Source organism: Podarcis pityusensis (assembly GCF_964106645.2).
Source record: "Podarcis pityusensis genome assembly, chromosome: 5".
NCBI classification, from domain to species: domain Eukaryota; kingdom Metazoa; phylum Chordata; class Lepidosauria; order Squamata; family Lacertidae; genus Podarcis; species Podarcis pityusensis.
Genome location: NC_138032.1, coordinates 43,292,073 through 43,317,774, shown reverse-complemented (window position 1 = coordinate 43,317,774; position 25,702 = coordinate 43,292,073). Strand labels below are relative to the sequence as shown.

The 25,702-nt window shown below is 39.9% G+C and overlaps 1 protein-coding gene across 9 annotated transcripts in view; it reads left to right on the top strand.

Moving 5' to 3' along the window:
* The window catches only part of BTRC (beta-transducin repeat containing E3 ubiquitin protein ligase), a 126,563-nt gene that overhangs the window by 31,521 nt on the left and 69,340 nt on the right, over positions 1-25,702 (top strand). For 2 of the 9 annotated variants that reach the window (XM_081007070.1, XM_081007071.1), the window contains 2 exons: positions 208-315; positions 23,600-23,677. The exons of 2 other annotated variants lie outside the window; for them this stretch is intronic. In XM_081007070.1, coding sequence (XP_080863196.1) covers positions 208-315; positions 23,600-23,677 — 186 coding nt within the window. Of the gene's footprint in view, positions 1-207; positions 316-23,599; positions 23,678-25,702 lie in introns of those variants that run through there. 5 more of the 9 variants (XM_081007072.1, XM_081007074.1, XM_081007073.1 and 2 more) reach the window with 3 other exon arrangements.

The following is a 25,702-nucleotide window of genomic DNA, read 5'->3' as shown; positions in this document are numbered from 1 at the left end:
GTGTTGTGTTTCCTATGCCTTCCCACCCTCCCTTCCTGCTTTTTTCTAAAGGGAATATTCAGGTTGGTAATGTGTGGATATGTGGAAGCTACTCCAATCTCTTACGGTCAGCTATAACTCTTCTGAAAACGTCGGCCCCAGAAGTTCCTGTAATCTGTGCCATCCTGTTTCATACAGTCCCATCTCATAGTTGTCCTTTCTCTGCAGTGCTCTATGCCCCGGTCTCTGTGGCTGGGTTGCTCCAACCTGGCGGACAGCATGCCCTCGCTGCGATGCCTCTATAACCCAGGGACTGGCGCACTCACAGCTTTCCAGGTACTCTCTCACTCTCTCTCTCTCTGGGTGTGTCTCCTGCTTGTGCTTTTGCTTGCTTTCATTAACTTTTCCATTAGTAGTAGTAATAGTGGTAGTATTTGCTTCATAGTTGTGTTTCCTTTATGTTGTCCAGACTAATAAATGCCATCCACATCTTGTATAGAACCACAGTTGACCGCTAACGCAGCAGTGTCAGATACAGATAGGATTGGAAACTTTTTGCTCAGCTATAGTAAGAATGCTTGGCCCAAAATGCAAGATTTGGTTATTACTGCTCACTTTGATCTGGATGTACTACAGTTGATGCCTTAATTTTACTACTCTACATTTAGGGGGTGGTGGAGGTGGTATGTATTTGATTATTAAATATGGATAGGAATACACTGACAGTTGGTAACTTGTATTTAAGCCAGTTGAGTCTCTGGCCTATTGCTGCTGTCATGTGCACGTACTTTTTCCATCTAGCTGCATGAAAAAGTGGTGATACTATAGAAGAAAGTAGGGCTGGGGGGCGGGAATAGAAGCAGAACAGCAAACTTTGGTCTTTTAACTTTTGCTTCTTCCCACCTACATTAAGTACTTATGGGTGGTGTTTTTTCTGTTTCTTGGAACTGAGGCTCAGGGGCTTCCTCACTAGTCCCCACCCCCTAGTTCACAAAACCAGTTTTCTTATTTTCTTTCAAAAAAAGATCTAGGCTTTCATTTACCTGGACTATAGGTGGCCAAGTTGTTCTGCTATTCAGGAAATGTGTGTGGCTTGTTCTTTCAGACATTATCATATGCATTAGAGGATGAGAGCAATTATGCCATTTAAAATAAGAAGAATCCATGAGAATTGTCTTTGATTCCAACCATCAATTCCAATCCATAACACCAAAACAAAAAAATCCTTCAGCAGGTTTCTTGCTGACTTATATTTTCAAAGAATTTACATCCCGCTTTCCTATCTAGCAATACTTTAAACAGATCATTAAAATACAGTTTCAGATCAGCAGATACAAATGCCAAAGGGGCAGTGGAACTGCAAAGTTTTCATTGTTGGTCAAAAGGAAAGCAGAGATGGGAGTTAAGCAGCCTTCTCTCAGGGGGATATTTCTTTAGGCTCATCACAACTGAAAAGGTCCTGTGTACCTCATGCTGAGTCATGGGGACCTACATATAAAACTGTTGTGCTAAAAATCTTTCAGAATTTATAGGAGTGTTGGCAGTTGTCCTTGAAGTAGGGTTACAGACTCCCAATTCATGCCTTTTAGGGGGTCAGTATTCATGGTTACAGAGAGATGGACACCCAGATCATGCAAAGAGCCCTCACAGGCAGATTGTTACTCAGAAGAAAAAAATGGTTTATTGTTATTCCCATAGACAAGAACAGAGAATTTCTAGGCTGATCACATTTATGTCCTGTTTATTGGGCTTTGACACTACTAGGAATTCTATAACATTCTACACAGCATTAACACTGGACCCGTTTTTACTAAGCCCATATTTTTAATTTATCTCAAACTTTTTCAGTTACACCAGACTTGGCATTTAATTAATATTACAAAATGATATTAATCCTGGTCCACTCTTCATAATCCCAGCTCACGCCTTTGAAACCACTGAATTAGAGGTATGCGTGAAATAAATAGTACCATGGTGACTATTTAAGGATCGGTATAAGGAGGCTATCCTGGAAGCTGATCTTAGCCAGTTGTGAGGACCTAAGTGACTATATGTAGACTCACAAGAAAAATAGGCATGGTTTGTTGCTTCAGAACAATAAATATTCTGTAGAAATAGCAGTGCAGAGTACCAGCACCTGGGGGAACCTTATGGAATAGCTGCTCCAGCATGCTCCTAAGGCTCATGAATCATCGTGACAGTCAGCTGGATGAGTCCGTAGGTTTGTGGCCAAGAACTTGTGATTTGACTTAATTTTAAATCTGGCTTCTTGCCTTGAGTGATGTGAAAATAGTGCTGACGCATCTTAGATCATTCTGCAGCAGCTCTCCTAGTTGAGCCAATACTTGGCATTGATGGACTCCGAATGCACCCTCTCAGTATTCCGGACATCTGGCAAAGCTGTAGGGAATAGGAAGACGAGGGTGTATCCTTTTTCATTTTCAGAAATGGAGGCCAAATTTAAATTTCCTCAGTACATTTGTTCCTTGATATGTACAGTTTGAAAGAATTCAGGTTATACTTTCCCCAAACTAGAATTCAGAGGTAAGGGATTTGGTAGCATGTTTGAGTCTATTGCTTGTCTGCTAAAACTAATGACACATTTTTCCTGTTGGGTTGCTTGTTTTGTTCCTGCCAAAACTATATGTGTGTTTTAATTTCCAGAGATGGCTGTGACAAGCTAGATGTATATGCATTATTTGCAGTACCAGTATATTCTGGTTAAAAAGGGAAATCTGCTTATATGCAGCAGGCAATAAGAAATTACTGTCCAGTTTGGAAGGTCAGAGAGATTCTAAACTGTAGCAAAAACAACAGAGCTAGAAACACAGCTGTCAGATGATTTGCTTGAGCTCCACCTGTTGCTTCAAATCCGCAAAGGGGAAGTGAAATCCACAGTTTCTGCTATGCTGAGAAGCTATGCTGAAGACTTTCCTCATTGCAAAGGTTGATTACAGTCTATGCTTTCAGAATCATTGCTCTATCTTGTTGACCACTCTGAGAACAGGATGCTTGGCCAGTTGGGCCATTGTTCTGATCCAGCAGGGCTCTTGCACTTTGAACAGGCTTTTAGGTGAGGGAGGTTTCATCCTGCCAACTGATAGTGGATACTATGAAAGTGGCAAAGCAGAATTATAAGAGTCCAGTACTAAATTATATTTCATATTTTATATTTTCTTCTGAATTTGTAGAATATTCCTTTGTGATTATGGCTATTGTACTTTTTCCTGTGCATATTTATATTCAACAAATCCCTGTTGCAATGGTGTATCACAGACTAAACAGGCATATGGCTGTTTGTTCATTTTATTCCGTAAAATTAAATGCCACCTGATTGTAAAAAAAGCCCCATGTTCTGCTGTGTATATTTCTAAGGCTCCAATAGTAGTGAATAATCTTTTGAAGAAATTCTTTAGTGACCCGTTGTGATAAACAGAATGCTTTCTGCCCATAATTGGAAGCAAGATGACTCCATAGTCAGAAGATCCATTGACCTAGGAGAAACACAGTGGATTGAAATCCATAGAGTATTTTCAACTCTAGTTCTGCTCCATTGGTTCTAGTAAAGTACCTGCAGGATATTTACAGTGAGATTATAAAACCAAATCTTAATTTTGAGGGCTGGCAGCAAAAGCCCATGGCTTCAGCCCCCTAGCTGGTGGCTAGCTTGTCCCCCATTTATGAATGTACTTAGGTGGCTCCCAACTGTTTACAAGACAGCAGAGGTGAGATCTTTGATTGACAAGTTAGAAATGCATTCGATCATTCCCTCTGCCAGTCTCTGGTTCATGCTGTTAAAAATGTCAGCCTCTCCAAGTTTGAATGGCAGCCCGAGGGCCTCCAAAGCTTTTTGTTTTCTGAGATGGAAACACAAATTGGATGTGTGCCTGAGCGCTCCATCCTGGGCTGTAATTTCATCTTTTAGCTAAGAACCACAAGGTACATGAACAAAGCACCCTGTAAACAATAATACTGGAGAAAAAAATAAACAAGGTCGTGTTTCTGGTACGTTGATCCACTGGTGTCCTGACCTCTATCACGTTGAACATCTCCTCTCTGATTGCTGCTCCCTCTGGCATTTCAATGAGAGGGAGAGGCTGACATAGGGGATTTACCAAGATTTAAAGTTGCAGTGGTGGTGTTCATTCCTTGTATTGGCTATGAAATATTGAACTGCCATAGTCTGTGACACTCAGTTTTAAGCAATGGTCCTAGTTTGAAAGGGACACTCTTCAGGCTGGGAGATTCTCTTTTTTCTTCCTCCCCCCACAAACCCCTCTCCCTCCCTGGCAGAACTGAAAGTAGTAACTGTGAAGGACAGAAATGAAACGAAATCAGCAGTTTGATATTCATACCTAAACATATCCATGGTGGCTAAAGATTAGCTGTACAGGAGTTTATAGAGCAAAATGAATGAATACATTGCCCGAGGGAATCTATAGTTGAGATGTGTGTGCTGTGCTATTTAAAGAATAATAAAAGGGGGGGAGGTTTATACCCTTTACTTTTACCCTCTCTGAAATTCACTAGGGAGACATGACACATGTGAAAGGTACACTGCAAGCAAGTGATTATCTAGCACTTTCTAGTGGGGTGGGGATGGGTGGGATTCCTTCCTTCCTTCCTTCCTTCCTTCCTTCCTTCCTTCCTTCCTTCCTTCCTTCCTGTTCAGTTCTCACTCTTGCCAAGCTAGGACAAGTGCAGGAAACCCTGCAGTATCTGTTGGCATAACTTGTTATATGTTGCAAGAAAAGCTGTGTTTGTGTCAAAAACTGAAGATGCAAAAAGTTGTACAGAAGCTACTGATCTCTGCTGCTACTTCCCTGACCTTGGCTACTGTCTGTATAAAAGGTAAAGGGATCCCTGACCATTAGGTCCAATCGCGGACGACTCTGGGTTGCGGCACTCATCTTGCTTACTGGCCCAGGGAGCCGGCATACAGCCTCCGGGTCATGTGGCCAGCATGACTAAGCATGCCGAACCAGAGCAGCGCACAGAAATGTTGTTTATCTTCCTGCCGGAGCAGTACCTATTTATCTCCTTGCACTTTGACGTGCTTTCGAACTGTTAGGTGGGCAGGAGCAGGGACCGAGCAATGGGAGCTCACCCCGTCGCGGGGATTTGAACCGCCGGCCTTCCGATTGGCAAGCCCTAGGCTCTGTGGTTTAACCCACAGCGCCACCCATGTCCCTCTGTACATGGCTCACAACAAGAGTTCCACATTATATGTTGTTCCATAGTGAGGGTATCTTCTGTAGTATTCAGTTTTGCCAAAGTAGTGTATTCCAAGATAGATAAGCTGCTGTTTGGAAGAAGGAGAGGAACATAATTGTTTCGGGATTGAGTGATGTTGAAAAACACAAACCCTGACCATTGACTATGCTGGCTGGGGCTGATGGGAGTTTAGTCCAAAACATCAGGAGGTTATCAAAGTGACCAGCCATGCACTATATTATCAACGTTGTAAAGTGTGTCTTTTCTAAAAAGTAAAATTTTGCTCATAGTTTTTTACCTCTGCCCCACCCTCCAACTAGCATGTTCCTGATCACTTCGCACATGTTTATCACTTCAACATTAGGCATGGTATTCAACACATACTCAGAGAAGACCCATAGTAGTTAATGGACTTGACTAAGTTTGGGTCATTGGGTCTGTGCTGAGTAGGACCTGGTTGAATTCAACCCTAATGTTACAAATTTTGCATTAAATGTAATGGTAAAAATGGGCCCTGTTCTTAGGGAAATCCTCCACACCACACAAGCATTGGCACCAATTACAAAGAGCCAGTAATGTACAGATGGCTTCTCCAATAGAATAACCCCCGTTTCAACCCTTCATGAATTGCCAGCCTTGTATAATATGCATTGTTCTTCCTGAGATGCTGAATTCAAAGGGCTTGCTAGTAGGGGACCTTGATCGTGTTTAAAAGGAAACCTCCTGTGTCCACAAGAGTGGATTTCCTTCTTTCCTTGTTAGAAGTCAGAAAGCTATTCTGACAAATGACATATGTAGTGCCAACCGGATGGGGTACAGGTACTCTTAAAGCTAGCTCCGAGTTCCCGAGGATTGGTGAACATCTGCTTAGAGGTATTGCAGAGCCCCACAATGCACTAATTGAATTACTCTTTTTCTGGAGTTGCAGACTGTGCTAATTGAATTAGAACCAGCTATAGTGTGTGTGTGTGTGTGTGAGAGAGAGAGAGAGAGAGAGAGAGAGAGAGAGAGAGAGAGAGAAATGAGCAAAAGCAAAGCTGTGCAGGAAAAGAATGGAGGGAGATTCATGTGGAGAGATCATGCGTACTGTGCTGCTACCTAATGGTCATTGGTGGTACTGTGCAACTGCTAGAAAGAGAGAGCACCTTGTCCTTTTAACATGAGGAAGGAGTAGCAGAATTGATGCTCCATTGATTCCAGCACAAGTTTTTTTGAACTTCACGTTTCAGTAATGAGAGTGGGCTTTAGTGATTACACCAGTTTTTTGTTTTAAAAAGCCCTTGCCTTTAAAACATAGCTGCACCGCATGTACTTCCTTAGATTGTAGACTACCCTATTCTTGCAAATATTTATCACCTTAAATGCTCTCAGTTCCTTTATGTTTCATAGCGGAAAATGGATTTGGCATGTGCTACATGGAAAACTCCTGTGAAACGCAGAAATAGGTGTACCCTGTTTTCCTGCTAGTAAAGCCAGTACCAAAGCATTCTGTTAACGTGTTTGCTAAAGACATTGCTTGTAATTGCAAGAGTATCTTTTCCTTATATCTTTGATGAAACAACAACTGATTAAAAAATTTAAATTTACCACAAATTGAAAGTTTTGATAACGCTTAATTGTCCTTCCTTTTAAGTCATGGTTGGTTACAGATTTAGTGTTCCATATAGTACTGACATCATGCCTCATTCCAAACAAGTACAGATAAATGTGGGTAAACTGTAGCTTTCTTCTTGCAGATGAGATCTAGGTGTCAGTGAACCCCTTCACAGTATACTTTCCCGAGCCTTTCAGCCTATAAATATAGTCACACTTGTCTTATTAATGGACTGTGTCTTCAAAGCTGTTGGTTTTGATGCAAAAATAGCTAAATATATTTATGGATTTACTTAAGATAATTGAGTAATTGCAGTGTGAAATGGGAAATTCTGCTAATTCCCACAATGCTATTTCTTGGATTAATGGTTCTTGCAAAATAATCTTTCAATGGATCTAATAGAGGCTTTGCAATGGTAAAGCTTTGTTTCTACAAGTTTTACGTCATAATTATGGACAATGTAAGTATAAAGCATTGTAAATCTACAACTGTTCTGTGTTTACCACTAAGTTGGTCAATGAAAATCTGAAGTTGCAGTTCCAAACTTTTGTGAATTGAGCTTTGCTGAGATATTCATTCAAGTAGAACTTTAATAGGTGATTCATTCTGTGGGATGATCTAGAATCAGAATGACTCAGACTTTTGATGGTTTCCTTTTCAACCCAGCCCTAAACATTTAAAATACAGTAAATTCAACTGAGTTCAGTAGTACTTTTTTCTTATAAAATATGCCTAGGGCTGCAGTTACTACTAGGCCTTGTTCTTTCAGACGTCGTACCACTGCAGACTGCAAGTGTGGGCCTCACATGACTGAATCATGCTACTTTATACAGTCTTCTATCCCCTGTCCATTCACACTGGACACAAGCATGTCAGGGAAAAGGTCGGGCTAGAATCCTTCTCCTAACATCTGATTTGCTATGTGGAGGCAATTTTAGTATGGTACAGTCTAGGCATAAGCTTACCAATTTAGTGAGAACTAGGCCCTGTACACACTCGCTTGGGTGTAGATTCTTAGGCACTAGCCACAGTTTTAAATGTATGGGATTTCTTTCCCAAATTTGCTTCAAATAAATTTCTGTTGGATTAATTTTCAACATCCAAATGTTGCTTTAGGTTTAGGTGCATACGTCTCCCCCCCCCTTCAAATGGTGCATCAACAAACACAGTTTCCAGGTTTCTGTTTGCGTAGGGTTTTATGGAAGAGAAATCTCTGAAAAACCTGTGTGTCACTAAGCTGAAACGTTAATTTACCAATCCCAAATAAATAGCATGAAGCAGTTTTTAAAAGGAGGGTATCTGAAATGTATATTTATAGTGCTACCCTTCAAGAATACAGTCTTAATTTTGTGGAACCTACAGGTAAAACATGAGTTGTAAATTTGAGGCACCTTATTACTCCATCATTTAGCGGAATAGTATTTGGCATGGGTATCATTCATTAATTTCAGTGAAACATTATTTTTTAAGGAAGCCTCACTGCCTCCTGCTGGTTGGCGTTTACCGAAACGTGTTATTTTCTACAGAAAGTCCAAGTCCCCTTAATGCCTGTAGGGGAGAGTTAAGTTGTAAGTGGTAAAGAATCCATTTCATACACTGTGCAAAAAGCTTTTTTAAAATAATCTATTTCTGAACCTAAATTGTCCTGGGACCAGCTCTTGATATAAAAATTCATAGAAACCTGTTTTTTTTTCCTGAGTGTGGTAACTCCTTTCCTTAGTGCTGTAGCGTTAGAATTCACATTGGCCAGGTTGTTCTGTAAATTAAACACTGACAGCTCCCCTCAGGGGAACAGCCAATGTATTTATGATGATGTGCTGATTACACAAAATACACTGCAAGCAGAAAACAGCTGCAGAGAACAAACCTCTTAAAAGAATACAATTACAAATAGCACCCTTAGTATTTCTGGTGGCGAGGGTAAAATACAGCATGTTAATGTAAGTTGTTGTGTGTGGGGTTTTTTAAGTTGGCTTTGCAAGAGATTGGAGATCTGAAGCAGCAGGGGGACAGGGACCTTAAATGTATAATTGGATTTGCATGTAATTCCAGGGCAGCTTACGTGTGTACCCTGTTCTCTACAGTGAGGAAGCACAAGCTCGGGTTTGTGTGTTGCCATTGTCACACCTTTTCCTCTAGGTTTTCAGCTAGTCCTATACACCTCCAAGATGAAACTCTGTCATGTATTGGGTCTAATGGCAAAAGTGCAGCTAGTGGTTGCTTTGTACAATGGAGTATAGTATAATTAGATGCCCTGGCATGAGTAATTTGGGGGATGGAAGACCAGGGTATCTTTTAAGATCACATTGAATAGTAAAGTGGCTTAGTAAATATTGATCTGCCTGTGGGCTGCTCTGTATAGGAACTACAGTTGAAAATGCAAGGTGCTAGGTAAGAGGGAAACCATTGTTAGCCTTAGATATCTTGACTTTATTCTACTGATAATATACCTAAATAAAATTTCATAAAATTCCAGGGTTGTTGTTTTTTTAACATAATAATTCTCAATCCGTTAGGCATCATAGCTCTAGTATAAATTGCTTACTTCAATTTACATAATAATTTCCTTTGTATAGGATAATTTCCAGTCTCTCTTATTCCATATTAAATACATTAATCTAATTTACATTCACAGTTGTTCTAAATACTTCATTCTTAAATTTCATCATGGTAATTAAGCATTTATAAATGAGTGACTCAAAATTCAAAACAATAATTAAAGAGTATTCCAGATTCTTGTTACCAATGCCTCTATTGGAGCTGGAGCTTCCATTCCTGACATATGGTCATCTAGGCTGCTGTTGAAAGATGGGTTGTCATCTCAACATCTTCTTGCGGTGTGGCATCTAAACAGTATACCTAAAGGTGTGGTGGGACTGCAGCACTCACCTGACCTCCATCCCGTTGAGTTGTTGCAGCCTATGAGGACAGAAAGGATGAGGGGTACGACAACAAGTGCATGATGCTGGAAACACAACAGTCCTGCTGGCGTGTTTGCACTATACTGACCTTGCTGCTGCTGCTGCACGCCTCCCTTTTTCCAGTCTGGTATGCTGCAGCGACTCAGCAAGAAGGAGGTGAATGGCGCACCCCCACGAATGATGCCATCTACGGCTGCCTGAAGGGTCTTTGGTCATTTGCATCCAGTGATAGCTCTTATTTCCATCAAGACTGAGTTCCAATGTTCTAGTTTTGGACATGTCCAAACAACAGCAACAGCAACAACAATGGAGTGGTGTTTGACAGCACCAGCACTTAAGAACAGCTTTCTGAATCATGCCAGTGGCCCATGTAGTCCATCATACTGTTCTAACAGTATCCAACCAGATGCTTACAACCACATATTTCATACATTAGAATAAATTATATTTAGTCTTGTGGACATTGAGTACCTTCTGAATAACAGGAATGAAAAAAGGAACCATCAGCCAGTGTGTCTATCTGTCTCTGTTCTCAACCACGCTCCTTTCTTTTTTATAAGTTCAGTGACAACATTGCACATATAATTTGTTACAAGGTTAGCAAGTAAACAATGTCAGATGCTTCTGAACCCAGTACCAGCCATTTCAAAAGGCACACTAAGCACCTTTTTTTCTTAGATTTATACTGCCTTTCTTCCACCATGGAGCCCAAGGCCATGCACTGAAACAGACCTCCTTTGCAAGGTGGGCGTCTCATGTGCCTGACATACCCTAACCAAGACATTTAGAAGGTTATCCTTTATTGTGGCAGCCTTTTGTAAGCTGCAGCCTACTTTCTATGCAGGAGGTTTCCTGTCTACTGTGCTCATCTGATGTCATTGATTGGAGTCTACAAAGGCTCATGTTGCACTTCATCAGATACTCTCTGTGGCCAGGAAACTTCCTGCATTTGAAGTAGGCTGTGGCCTACAAGTGCTTATGCCACACCAAATTTGTCATTTTGGCCGCAGCTGGCTAATTTAACTTCTTTCCTGCACATTTGTTTCTGCACATGGCAATTCAAGGTGATCAGCTGACGCATCCCTATAGAAATGAATTGCACTTGAATCTGTTCAGTGCTTTTCAGCGTTGGATTCCAAGGGGAAAGATGGAGATTTCCTGAGATTATAGATTTCTTAAATTTAATCTGGACTGATGAATTGATTTACAATAGCAAAATGTGCACCAAATGCTTATTCAACAAAGCTTACTATTCCTAAGAGTTTTAAATTCAGAAATGGTAGAATAAGAAAAAATACATGAAGAAGCCTGAAAAGAATGAGGCTGACTCAGCCAAGGTTATCACATTGAAGCTTCATTTGGGGGTTGGGTGATCTGCTAGATATCCTCTTGCTGAAGTGTGAGTCTTCAAGGAATTATTTAGCTTAAAATAAAGCTTTTGGAATCAAGATGTAAAATTTCTGGTAACGCTGAAGCTATTAACATTTTGGGAATGGGTGAGATTGAAGTATATCTCACACAGTAGTAAAGTATGTTGCAAATAAGAACATGAAATGAGTTATGCATAATTTAGGTAGCACATGATATCTTTCATTTCATTTTAATGTATGCATTCTTTAAGGGTTATTTTTAAAGAAACTCAAACAATAATTACAAATATACCTAGTGTTAGAGAAGGAATTCTACACTCTTCAGGTACCTAAGTGCATTATCTAACCATTTAGCAAATAGGATGGAAAATAGAAAGTGAAAGTCATCTATATTGTTATAAACAGAGAGGAAGGTCTATATGTGTTTATCTGTAGAAATAGACTGTAGACCTCAATATGGCCTTGCCCAAATGAAAGAAACGTCTGCCCATGGAGAAATTCTGAAAAGGAATTAACAGACCACATTAATTGAATATTTTGTCAAACTGTTTAACCATGTTGTTACAGCAATCACACTAAGTTTTTAAACAGAAAGCGCCATCACATAGTAATGGTCACACTAATTGCAGACAAAACTAGCCATCTTGAACCAGTGCGTCCATATCCATATATAAAGATTATTTCTCCTCTGACTGGAATTTGTACATTGAAAGACACACAGTTTCTGGTTTATTTCTTGTTCCTTTCTCCAGATTTTGTAAAGTTAACCCCCCTCAACCCCCCTTGGGCCTCAGAAAAATGGTGGTGTGAATAGAACCTCTTTTCCTGCTTTTTTTCCTGGACTGCAATGCAGTGACTATATAGCCCTCCTTTTTGCCTTGCTCTTGCCCCCAACTACTTTATGATGTCACTTCATTACTAAAATCTGATCAGTTTTAAAGCTCAGGTTTCCCCTGCTTCCAATTACAATGCGTGTGAATCTTTGACTCAAAATCCCAATGACCGGAAGGTACATATGAGTGCTGTAAGATACTTAAGTACTTGTTTGGGCACAAGAAATTCTATATCTTTCATTATTGAACCAGCATCTATGAAATGTATTCCAGGATTAGTTTTCTATTTGAATGTGCGGGAAAAGATGCCTAAATTCCATGACATGCATTTTTGTAAAGCTTCAGTTGAGATAACCACACAGAGTTCTGATCAGAAATGCTTCTGTCACCCTAAAATAAACAAAGCAAAATCAGTTTTCTCATCTGTGTGCCTCAAGTGAGTTGTAATGAACTCATATTGGTCTCTTGGCTTTCCAAAACTGTTTTGAGCCTTCCGAGTTTGTCTTGCTCTGACGTTTATCCCATGTGGCAAAGCAGAGTCTTGCATAATCACTCCACTTTAATCAATAGAATAATTGATAAACCAGCTAAGATTTAAACTGATTATCTCCCCAGTGGAACTCCCCTGAGGGCCTGGGCCTCTCTAAATTTTTGACGTCTGTTGTGTACCTTATGTATGAAGTGTGGTTTGAATTATCTGTTTTTATTTGCTTAATGATGGGAGGGTGTTAAAGTCAAATGTTTAATTAACCCAGCAATGGGCTGCGCTGTCTCTTACACACGCACCCAGCTGATTGAGATCTCTCTCGGAGAATACTGAATAGGAAGGATAATGTGGCACTCAGACGGAAGATTGCTTTTTCAATCCATTTGCTGGGTCACTGCTTTGAATGTCTTATTGGATGAAAGGCATTCAGCCCAAGGGAGGGGGGGAGCCCTGCATTTAAGTACATTTTGTTTCTCTCCTGGTCCCCTCCCCACCCAGAAGTTAACTAAAACAGATATGTTGTAGGTTTAATAGGCCATTCATGTCCAAGCAAGGGAGTGTGAATAGTGGCTTTTAATACACCCTGGCTTAAAGCTGTACAGTTTTCTTTAAAAACCAAAAATCTGACTGGCCTTTAGGTACAAAAGCTGTTCTGTACAAATATTCCTGCCTTCCACGTTGCTGTAGTTTGATGGAACCAAAGGGAAACTAACATCCCTGTCTCAGTCAGTGAGGAAATGTTTATTCCTTTGGAAACCATTCTTTTGATGGATAGATTGCTTTCCAAAGTTAGATTTTGTTAATTGAAACCCTTGTTTTTAAGGATTCGATCATAGTGATGTAGAGGGGGGTACACCATAGTAAAATAGCAATGGATAAACAGCACAATAGAGGAACGATGCATCATAAGTTGGCAACATGATTTGATCCGCTTGTAATTTTGTTCCATGCTGGGTGAAGTATGTTTGATTCCCCCCGCAACTTTTGCTTTGGAATCATCCATGTGCTGTATCCTGAAAACAGAGTACAGTATGTTAGAACAGGAAAGAAAAGCTACCATATGTGTTTTGTGGTTGCTTTTTTATTTTATTTTACTTTATTTATTTTACTGAGTTTTTGTGCAAATGCAAACAAGACTCTACCTAACAAACAAATCTACAGAAAACAAAGAAACAAAGCAAAGTTTCTGTGGTTGCTTTGTAAATGTGTCTGTAAGCAAAAACCTGTGCCTTTTGCGATGGTGATCTGCCACATCCCCCTAGCACAATGCATTAGTAGTCTGCTGTCTTTGTAGCTGGGTGTGGGGGTCAGCTGCTCCCTTAACCTGGCCAAGCAGCCTCTCTCAATCACTGGGCAATGAGCAAGGTGAAGCAGTAGTTCTGTTCTCTAATGATATGTAGTAGCTTCCCCCTCAGTCTGTCCCCCATTCTTAATAGCAGGTCTCACAGTGAATCTTAAATTACTGTGGGGTCTTTCACCCTGTTATAAAACTTTGTAGGTGGCTCTGCTGTGTTAGGATTTATACACACATCAGAATGGGATAGAGTTGCATACAGTAGGTTATGGACTACTTATTTCAAAGAGCAAGAGTGATTTCTAGACTGCAAGCTTTGAAGGAGTGATAATTACACACTTAAATGATGGGCAGTAACTTCGGTGCAGAAAGCAGGTAGTATGCTTCATTAGGAAGAGGGATGAATGAGAAGGGTGGGAGGAGAGGAATTGGACCACCCCACATTGTTTGACCATCACAAGTTGAGAAACTGGGAACAACAACTGAAAGCTATGGAGGGCTTCATATTTTTGTATAGAGGGTAGCTTCTGGTGTGAGTCAAGGGTTCAGATAATAAGGAAAGGAGCTTGTGGGTCAGCAAAAAGCTAGACTGGATGGATCGGTCTGTTTTCAAGTCCATATCATATTCATGCACAATTCTTTAAATATGCTTTAAAATTTGGATTTGAATTTTTTTATCACAAATAAGTATTTAAATACATATTTTATCACAGTGTACACATTTTTAAATGTATGCTATATTTAAATACTTTTTAACGCATTTTGGTACTTTTTTGAATTGAGAACTTCATTAAAAAATTGAAAAATATGCAAAATCTGAAACATGATCTTGTTCCATTCCACACATTAATCCAAGTGCAGATCAGAGCGGGTCATATTGGAATTCACAGAAATTGAATTCCTCAAGCTTCTGTACCAGGAACTCCTCAAGAGGAACTTATCCCTGTGCTTATTTCCAGCAAGGAGCCACAAGACATTGTTGATCAGCTCTGTAAAAATTATTTTTCTTGGCTACTTCAGCTCTTCAGATCACTATGCCGCAAGTACTTAGGTGTGACTTACAAAGAGATAGTCAAGGAAAGAGGTTAAACAAGCAATAGGCTTCAAAAGGATTCCATATGTGCTTGAATCATACAGTTCATGCATTTCCATCGCATAGTTTTACCAAGATCTAAGTTTGAATCCTCACTCTCACTTTTCTCCCAACTGGTTGCTGTTTTCAAAGGGTCGCTTTGGGTCAGGCCCATTAATGCCCATGGATCTGAAGGTGATCTTGGCATTAGGTCATCAAGCAGGGAAGTGGGTTTGCATAACAAGATCATGAGGACCTAAAGATGGTATAAGATGTATGGAGTTCTCAGAAGGAATGCTGGGTATGTTTTATGGGGTAGGATTGGTAAGAGAGTTCTGGGTTCAGCTACTTTTAAGAGACATTGGATCTGGCTTTGTATAGCAGATACAAATACAGTAGTACCTCTGGTTACGAACTTAATTCGTCCCAGAGGTCCATTCTTAAGCTGAAACCGTTCTTATCGTGAGACGTGCTTTCACGAGTGGGGTTTCCCGCTGCGCGCGCGCCTCCAGCGCACAATTTCCGTTCGCATCCTGGGGCAAAGTTTGCAACCAGGAGCAGCTACTTCTAGGTTAGCGGAGCTCGTAAGCGTTCGTAGCCAGAGGTACCACTGTATTGGAGTACAAGTTAGAAAGCTGTATCTGGAAAGATTGATACAGAATGTACAGTGAAGCTAGCCTACCTTATAATGCATTTTTCAAGTGCCTGCAGCTCCCATGCAGATTAAGCTATAATATTGAGAAGAATCTGTGTCTAGAGAATTTTAATAAATAAAGTGTTTAAAAAAGAATGCCTTCCCAGACCTTTTGACTCCTGCTGCCTCTTGTTAGTGATAGAAATATGTTTTTGATACCCCTGTGACATATCACTATTGGTTCAAAGTCTGTTTTTGTGCTGTTCTTTCTCTACTCGGAAAGTGTTCTTAGACAACTTGTTTTCTTCATGAAAGTTTTAAATTACATTGCAGAGGGGAGAATGAAAGTGACCAATTCTTGAATTTGATGCTTCTTCTATGCTGGAATCCAGCATTTTAAAAGTATTGTGTGTTTAAACCATGGGTAGGCAAACTAAGGCCCGTGGGCTGGATCCGGCCCAATCGCCTTCTAAATCCAGCCCATGGATGGTCCTGGAATCAGCGTGTTTTTACATGAGTAGAATGTGTCCTTTTATTTAACATGCATCTCTTTATTTTATTTGTGGGGCATAGGAATTCGTTCATTATATTTTTCCAAAATATAGTCTAGCCCCCCACAAGGTCTGAGGGACAGTGGACCGCCCCCCTGCTGAAAAGGTTTGCTGACCCTTGGTAAACAAAGATATGAAAATGGAGCAAACAAGCAAAGATTCCTTCCAGTTGCATATGACCTGGTTTCCCTCTTTGATGTAGCATTGTTGCAAGTTAAAGGGGAGCCCACAAATTGTACCTTCCAACATTTTGCAATTATAGAAGGCCAAAGCTGGATTTACATAAAACTTCAAAGAGTAACTTTGGGGGGAAGCGACAACACAGTAGGGGAGAACATATGAGCAATGTAGAGAATAGAAATAGAGATTTCAATAGATAGTAATTTACAAACATTTCTTGGTTGGTATTGCAGTTTAGCTATTGTCCTATTATTCTATGTGTTGGTAAATATAGTCCAATGTCCTTTAGCCATAAAATTGTATAGTCAAAAAAGGTAATAAAAATACATACTGTATTTAAAAAGAAAACCCACAAACAATTCCTTAACATTTCTGTAGTTCTAATCTTAACTTCTTGTTAGGAAAATTAAGAAACAGCTCCGCTTAATGCAGATGTCTGAGTTATAAAAATAACCAGATGTCCTGATTAGCAGAAGCAAATGTTCTTCACTTAATATGTGGAAAATTATACTCAGGAACTCTCTGGATATATACACTTGTATAAATAAGATGCTATCGAAGTGAACTAGTTAACTAGCTTTTAAGGTTCAAAACTGTGAATATTTTAAAATGTACCACTTTTGTTCCTTTTTAAATTCCTAGGAAATAAATATGAGCCAGGAAGACTTCCTTCTTTCGTAGACTCTGTTTAATAGATAACTTAGTGCTCTTAAAATAATCTAGGTTGCTTCTTTTTATTTTACAAGAATCTGGCTATATTAATCTTAGATGATTTTGAAAATCTTTTATCATTTTCATGCACATGGGCTTTTATACATGCCGTTGTATGATACTGAAGTATTTTAACTGTAATCTTTTCAATAAATGAATAATTTGAAATTAAGAAAAAGAAGTGGCCATTGACTTTGCTTTGTGTTTTGGTGAAGTTTTGATGCCCATCTCTGCAGTGACACATGCTGTTGTAGCATTTTTAGATATGGCTCAAAATAATAAATAGATAGGTTATATTATGAAGTCAATACTGTGCTTCAGCATGGTAAGAAAAGTACCGTTTCATATTGTCCCCTTCCTCCACCCTTATAGGAATTGCTTATTTGTTTCTTTAAAACTTGCCTTAAAAGCTAGAGTTAGACACATGAGTGCCTGTATTTTTAATTTGTAGGAAACAAACTCATTTCCTATAGCACTGGATCAGATGACTAGGAAGACTACCTGTAAAGATTTTTACATTCCCACACTATCCCTTTAATTGATGATAATGTAAATTACTGCCATATTTGTGTAAACATAAGCCTCTTACAAATAAAATCTTCAGTTACATGAAACTTCTTAAAAGCTAGGAAAATGCAGTTTGCATTGCTGGTTTGTTGCAGTGTGTTTGAATGTTCAGAGAGCAGATCATTGAGCAGATCATTGACACAGTTCTTCAGGGCTCAAGCCATTCTCTATAGTTTGGTGAACTAGTCTGAGGTTTGTTTCTGTTTGGCATTGCTTCCTGATTCTTATCTTCAAAACCTTAACATTGCAAAAGTTGTATTTTGGCCATAAGTGTGTTATTTTTCTTGAGATGAGAGAATGGAGTCTGTTAAATGATTTAATTGGGTGTTGAGCCCATAATTTTTGTAAAGAAGTTTACATTTTCTTTTGCACGAGCTATGTCAGTTTTCATACTAGTGCTTTTTGAAGGAGCTGAGATTTATAATCTGACAAACTGCATTTATGAAATCGGGATGCTGACGGTCCCTTTACAGTTGCAAGGCTCTTGAACTCATCTATCACTTACAAAGGTTATTGGAAAGGGACTATAGGAATTTTACTCTCCTGCAACCATTAGATTGGCATTTATTTCCCTCCTTCTCTTTAATCCATACTGTGGCAGAGTCGCAAAAGTAATTCAAATGAATTTTTTCAGCCCTTACTTGCTTACCCCCTGCAGTGTCCCACAAGATTATGAAATCCAATTTGGGCACAAAAACCTCTCCCCTGGACTACCAGGAAACTGAACATCAGCCTGCCAAAGTACCTAGAATGTTGTGTTTGACCTTATAGATTGTCCTTGAGGTACTTATGGAATTAGTTGCAAACTGACTCTGCTGCTTCTGTGTCTCAGTTTTATAGACCAGAAATGCTCATGTCAGGCTATACATGTTTAATCCCTACCAGCTCATTTCATTTCTCTTCTCATCTCCCTCTGCCCCTGTTCCAGATATCCTTGTCTATTCATATACATTGGCTTGCATAAGTCCTACTTGTTTGGAAGAGATTTGTTTGTCACCAGAAGCTCTGCTAAAATAGGGAATGCACATGACAAGACATTTGTAACTGCTTTTCTCCCCCAAAAGCAAGCATGCAATTTTCCTTATTGGTTGCAGGTTTTAAAGGCAATAGGATGTTTTAAAGACCAATTCTGGCCTCTGGGATAATGACAAGTGTTTTGCCTGCATAAACAATATATATTTTTCCTTTGAGGTCTCCACACACCTAGTTTCCCTCAAGCTCATCATCTCTGTCAGGTTAATCAATAGGCACCGTATGGCAGAGGGTCAGTAATCAGTGTCATCATGCCTTTAAATCGTGTTGAAAATTTGCTTAAAGCCTGGGCCAATTAACATCGAGATGATGAATGGATGGGTAGATGGGAAGAGCCTTGCGCTTGGGGGCTTTGTGCAAAGGAGATGCTCAGCTGTTGAGCAGCCGACACCAGCGAATAAAATCAGCCATTCATGTGAGCTCAGTCCACCCACTCTTAATGATAATGTCAATCTAGCAAAATATATACACATTGGAGTTGTCATGAGTTCATAAATCAAAGGAGTTTGTCAAAGGCATTCAGATTAACGAGGCAGCAGCAATAACAAGTCAAATTTGCATAGAGAATTGCCCGAATCTCAGTAAATTATGATCCTGTTTTTCATTTGATTATTTGCTAATGTCTCAAGAGGGAGAATGATTATATTAGCATGCAAAATCTACTCCAGAAGTAGGAATTGGAGGTACAGCCGACCAGCACACGACGACAATTAATCAGTTTCTGCATACTAGCATGAACGCACAAGGCCCAGAAATGAACTCCTTTTATTATTATTTCTCTTTGCTACTGATCCAAATGGTTCAGCTTGACAGCGACTTTATATTGCTTTAACAGTGTTCTGAATTGTGCCTGCAGGCAAGACATAGTTATGCAGCTATAACCAACCTATCCATCTGCCAACCAGATTGGAATTCTCCTATCCAAAGCTTCCATTAACCCCCACTGACAGCTCCAAACAGGATTAAGGATTTGAAAGCATAAAAAGTGCTCTCTGCATAGACATGGTTCCTCTCTCACACACAGATAGACATTTGAAAAAGTGCTGCATCTGTATGGCTTTATAATTAGTGCTGGCGAGTACAGTCTTTTCCTCCTCCCACCCTCAGAAGAAGAAGAAGAAAAGCATCTCCGTAGTTGGCATGGTTATTGTGATATCTGTTGTGAGATGAGGGGCTGTCTTAAAAGGTGGTTCTGTTCAGCTGATAGTCCTTTGGAATGCTTTCATCCATCCATTGCATCTGATTCCAGCATTTGTTTGGATGGTTTATAGGCATGAAAGTTGCAATATCACAGTTAAGTTGCTTCAGTGCAACTATGAGGACGTTTTAGGTAGGGGTGGCGGCTGAGTTTCCTATGTCATTGATATTAATAAATTGTGTATTGGGTTTAGGGGTAGTACCGAGCGTTGGGGTAGCTATGTTGCCATGCAAGTGAATTCTGTTAATTACAAGTCTTCTCACACAAATGAGATTTGTCAAGGGTCTCTTTTAGACACTTAACTGTCTAAGATTAGAACATAGGATTGTCTCAAAAATATGCTCCTGTTAGCATTGTAAAAGAGAAGTGATCTTTACCTTGCTGCCTAACTGTTAAGATAAGAATTTCAAACCCCATTCACATGCTCAGCTTTCCCATAATTTTCTGTACAAGAATCATGATTAAGTTCCATGGAAATGTTGTTTCACAAGAGAGGCCAAAGAAGCTCATACTTCTTTTCAGACTTTCCTTACAGTTATGTTACATATCCAATGCTTGCTTATAGGAGACATTTTTATTGAGGGATTTTTTGTGTGTCCTCCATTCTTCACTGCCCCACATAATCCCACTGTCTTTCTGATAAGCATTTGGTGATCATGGGATAATTCCAGACATTACCTTCTACCAGTACCATGTGGGTTGAGCTCAAGGGTTGAGCTGTCATTCTGGAAATGTTGGCTTGCTGAGTGTTAGATGTGGGGGAAGATTACCAGAGCACATACTATGAGGTAAACTGGTCTCAAAAAAGACCTGATTAATTGTGCCTTGTGCTTCATGCCTGAAATTGTACTGCTTGTGTGAGAGATTCCACATATCTTGCTTTTGTAAAAATATTTGTCAAATGAGAGCAGCCTGGTGAAAAGAAAGCATTCAATCTAGTACGATCAAGAGCTGTCAGGGTTTTCACCCACATCTTTTGGGGTGGGCTGTGGGGAGGCTTCTGCTTTCTCCCTCCTATGTGATTTTACTGTAGTTTTGATTTCTTTGATGCTGTATTCTGTATTCACAGTTTTAGAATTTCACTCAAAACATTCCTTTATTGGTCAATAGAGGGCGCCAGCAATTCCTAATTTTTGCTTCCAAGGGCCCAGACCCTAGGCCCCAAAGAGTGCTATGAAAACCTGATGAGCAGTTCAGTGAGGAGTGATGCCTGCAGATGTACTTATTTATTTCACCTTTGAAATGCATAGCAGAATCTAAAGATTGCAAAGAATTTCCTGTGTTCTAAAGCTTGTTGTCCACATGGAAACAAGATTTCCAGTTTCCAAGCAATCGGTTCCATCTTTGCTGCTTCTTAAGGAGCATAATCTTTTCCAGTTTTCATCCTTTGCCAAGCGTAACTTAACTTGCTGACAAAAGTGCATGAGCAGCGCTCCTTTTTAATAGTCTGCTGTGTTGGTGCAGTAGAATGGGGCGACGGCAAGCTGTGAGCCACCATATGCACTTGGCAGTCATTGTCTGGTCTTTGTTCAGCCAACCTCTTAGTCTTGCCACCTATAAAGATAATGAATAAAACAAAGGTTTCAAATTAGCTGTTTAGTTTCAAGGAAGAAATTGGTAAACTTGAAGCATGTTGGGACAGGCAACATAAAGGCTGTTGAATTCCATGGCATTTGGTCATGCATTTATCCTAGAAGGAAGGCGAAGGAGAGAGAAAAAAGGGAGCATTTGCTTGGTGCTGCCACTTGTTAGTACTGTATTCAGGTACCACCCTAAAAGTATAATGTATGTACTAGTTTTACTTTTTCTTCTTCTCTACTTGTGTTATTAATTCCATATTTCCCACCCATATTTTAACCTTTTCATGGACTTATGTCCTTCATCATTAGTCAGTCTGTTTCCAGTTTCAGATCGTTCCTTAAAACATACTCTATAAGTAGATTGACCAAGACAGTGGATGGTGCTTTGTCTACCCTTTCCTATCCAGACTCTATTCATGGTAACTCAGTCTTTACCATTTGGGTTAGCTAAAATACTTGTTGGGTAGAAATCCTGTCTGTTTTTATATCCTATATAACATTCTTTATTTATACCAAAGTCTTCAACTGTAAAAGAGCTTCTGGAACAGCTAGTATCAGTACGTAGCAAATATATCAGCTTGCTAAACTATATTGTAACAGTGGCATGGTATTTTGGAGTTCCTCTGTGTTCCTCTTAGTATTTAGGTTGCAACTCACAGGACTAATTTGGGTCTTTCCACAAAGTCACTGCTTCCAGGAGCTGTTTGCATGCTACATTTCTAAGTCCCATAAAAATATTTTTTTCACATTGTGATCCTTAATTTTGTAACATACAGTTGCTAGCATATAAAGTCCGGAACAACTCTGGATTCAAGTACCCTAAAAGGAATGTCTCCCAAATAACTACCCAAACCATGTATTACGATCAGTGGGTGATGCCTTGCTTTCTGACCCATCTGTGGGTGTGGCAGTTAGGACAACGACATGTGACAAGTCATTCTTAGTGACTGTGCCCATTTATACAATATCAGAAAAATAGAATTGTAGAGGTGGAAGTGATTCAAGGATCACTCTAGTCCAACCCCCTGCAGTGCAGGAATCACAACTAAAGAATGCCTGATAGATGGCTAGCTAACACCTTTTTAAAAACTTACAGTGAAGGAGAGTCCACCACCTTCCAAGGTAGTCTGTTTTTCCTAAGCAACATTTGGTTGGCACCCATAGTTGATACATTTAAATAAAGGCTGAAGACATTTTTATTTGTCCAGGCTTTTGGATCTTAATGGAAACATTAAGGATAGGTATTAGGACCTGTTTATAACTTGATCATAAATGATCTAGAGTTAGGAGTGAACAGAGAGGTGGCAAAATTTGCTGATGATACTAAATTGCTCAGGGTTGTTAAAACAAAAAGGAAATGTGAAGAGCTCCAAAAGGACATCTCCAAACTGAGTGAATGGTCAATAAAATGGAAAACGCAGTTCAATGCAAAGTGTAAAGTCAGGGCAAAAAAGATTCATAATTTCACATATATGTTCAGGGGATCTGTCTGTGGCTGACCAGGAATGAGGGATCCTAGTGGATATCTCAATGAAGATGTTCACCTCAGTGTGCAGCAGCTGTGAAAAAGGCAAATTCAATGCTAGGGAGCATTAGGAAGGGAATTGAAATCAAATAAGGTGGTTATACAAATCTATGGTACAGCCACATTTGGAATACTGTGTGCAGTGCTAGTTTCCTCACACGAAATAAGACCTTGTAGAGTTGGAAAAGGTTCAGAAAAAGGCAACCAAAATGATTGTGGTAGCTGGGATTTCCCAATTTAGAGAGAAGGCAAATAAGAGGTGACATGAAGTTTATAAATAGATAGAAAAAAGTTGTTCTCCCTCTCCCATAACATTGGAAGTCATGGATATCCAATGAAGTTGAATGTTCAGCAGGCTCTTCTTAGGTTCTTAACGTTCATTATCAAAGTCATTGAAGTGGAAGTAATTCCATTGTATTAAACCCTAGTATTGTTGTGAGCCAGGGCATCCCACTTTAGTTATGTAGAAGAGTTCAGATCCAGCATTATGGAAGTGCTTGGACACATGCTGGGAATACAAAAAATCTGACTTTGTAATATTTTGAAAGTCTTGTTTAATTAGATGGGTATCTGTCATGAAGGAATATGTCTAGGGTCTGTTTATAGTGGCTTGCTCTTTTCCATGATACTGGATATGTCACAGGCTATGTCTATGGCAGACACTCATTCCAATTTATCCAATTGCGTGCCAGACAAAATAAAAAATATTGATGCGTCTTAACAAAAAGAATTCAAAGGAAGTGAAAACTCATAGGTAATGTTGCTGAAAACATCAGATTTTTTGCTTTCTTAGATCAGTGTTGAAAGGAAAATATCTGAATTAATGATTTGCACCTTTCCCCCTCTCATCTGCATAGAATTCATCTGAGAGAGAAGACTGTAACAATGACGAGCCCCCCAGGAAGATCATTCCCGAGAAGAATGCACTCAGGCAGGTATGCACTGAATTTAGGTGTGCAAAACCCACCCAGCCCCTTTCCTTGAATGACCTAGAGTCCTTTGACATCCCTTGCAACTTGGAAAGATACAAAACACATAAAGGAATTATTATTATTTTTCTCTCCCTCCCTCCCTCTCTCTTTCCTGAAAGAGTATATAAGTTTTCAAGTTACAACAGCCATTCTTTGGAAGGCACCTTGGAGCTAATTCACATCTTTCCAGAGCAGTATGCAAGCTTACTTTCTTATGTATTGTACATTGCTCCAGTAATGTGCCTTAGAGAGCAATCTTGTGGATCAAGCAGGTGGTGTGATTCTTTGCTGTGCTAGTAATGCATGGATACTGAATTCCTTGTCATGTGCTGTACAAGTGATCCACGTATTCTGCAACCACCCTTGACCTCTTGGGGAATAGCAAGTTTGTATTGCTATCAGGCAAGTTTTCAGACCAATAGGCCTTGATTCTTATGTGTGTGGCCATAACTAAAGGAACAAACATTCAGTTATATTCCTAATCTAAACTTGAACCAGAACAGAAGAAAGGTGAGCTAATAGGCTTTTCAGTTAATACAGAATTGGCTGCTAATTTAAAAAGTGATTCTTGGAATTTAGATGCACTCCCTTACACACAAGGGTTATTGATGGTTTATGCCATAGTCTTAACCTTCAGCTGCTGTTACCAGTTTGCAGACAGTAGCATTCTGGTTAGTGAGGCCTGGTAGCTGGCATCAACAGGGTACAGCTGAGATTTTCTTGGACAGTAAATAAAGAAGAGGTATTACTTGGCTGAACTCATTGGAAAAGCAGTCAGTCCAAATTGGCCTGCAGGCTATATCTTTGAGATCAGATATGCTTCCAGCCATGTATTTGTGAAATCAATGCTCCTCAGATATGCATTTTCTTATTTCTTTTTTTTTGCAGGATCCACACAACACTGTTGGCATCAACATTTCAACCAATATCACTGTCCCACCCTCCCTTTAATCTAGATTTTCCGTTTCTGGGAAAGATCCAATATTAAGGGGTTTTCTGTGTGTGATATTGCATAAAGGATAAAGCTGTTGCCATTGATCCATTTGTGATATCTCAATATCCCGTTGGTAAATAAATTCCCTGTCTGGATAGTCCCATAGGGACCGAGAAGGAATCGAGAAAGCAATGTGTTTCTTTTCTGAAAAACAGTTCTATTTTCTTCTTTGAATGCAAACATTGCTCAGGAGAGGGCAAATTTGTTGTTGTGGGGGGAGGGGGAAATAAGGCTGGACATCCAGCCACTCCTTAAACTTCCTATTGTCCTTTTATTTAGTAAAATGACCCTAAAATTCACAACAATCATTCTCACTCATGAAAGGACAGCATCAGTATGTGATCTGCAAGTACATGGGTTAGAGAACTTTTGCAAGCATCATCTGCTTGATCTATGTACACATGGCAAGTATACAGCACTGCTTATTATGCATTGCAGAATGAAAACACATTTCCACATGGAGGTGTAACCTATGGTGGCCTTTATTTTGGCTCCATGCATTTAAAGTGTAAGACTTCTCCTAAATAATCTTGGGAACTGTAGCTGACCTCCTACAGAGCTACAGCTAAAGTTTCCAGGAATCTTTACGGGAAGTCATGTACTTTAGGGGAAGTCATGTACTTCAAATGTTTAGTGGGTACCTTTGGTCACTTCCCATTACTCTTGCATAGAAGCAGTGGCGGAGCTTCATGTTCCGGCACCGGGGGGCGGAGAGCAGGCAGGGGCGGGGCTGGCGTGCATCCTGGGGGTGTGGCATGTCGCCTGCGGGGGCATGGTGCCCAGCACAGGCAGGGGGGCAGCCGCAATGGCACCCACCGGGATCACACTGCCGGGGACGGTGTGCTCCTCCCACACTTCTCTTCCTCCGCCAGTGCATAGACGAAGCCAGCAGAGAGAAACATAACCTAGTTTAAAGCCATGTACCGTTTAGAGAAGTAAATATAATTAGGTCTTATTAGCATGTATTCTGTGAAGAAAGACTTGGGGGGAAATTG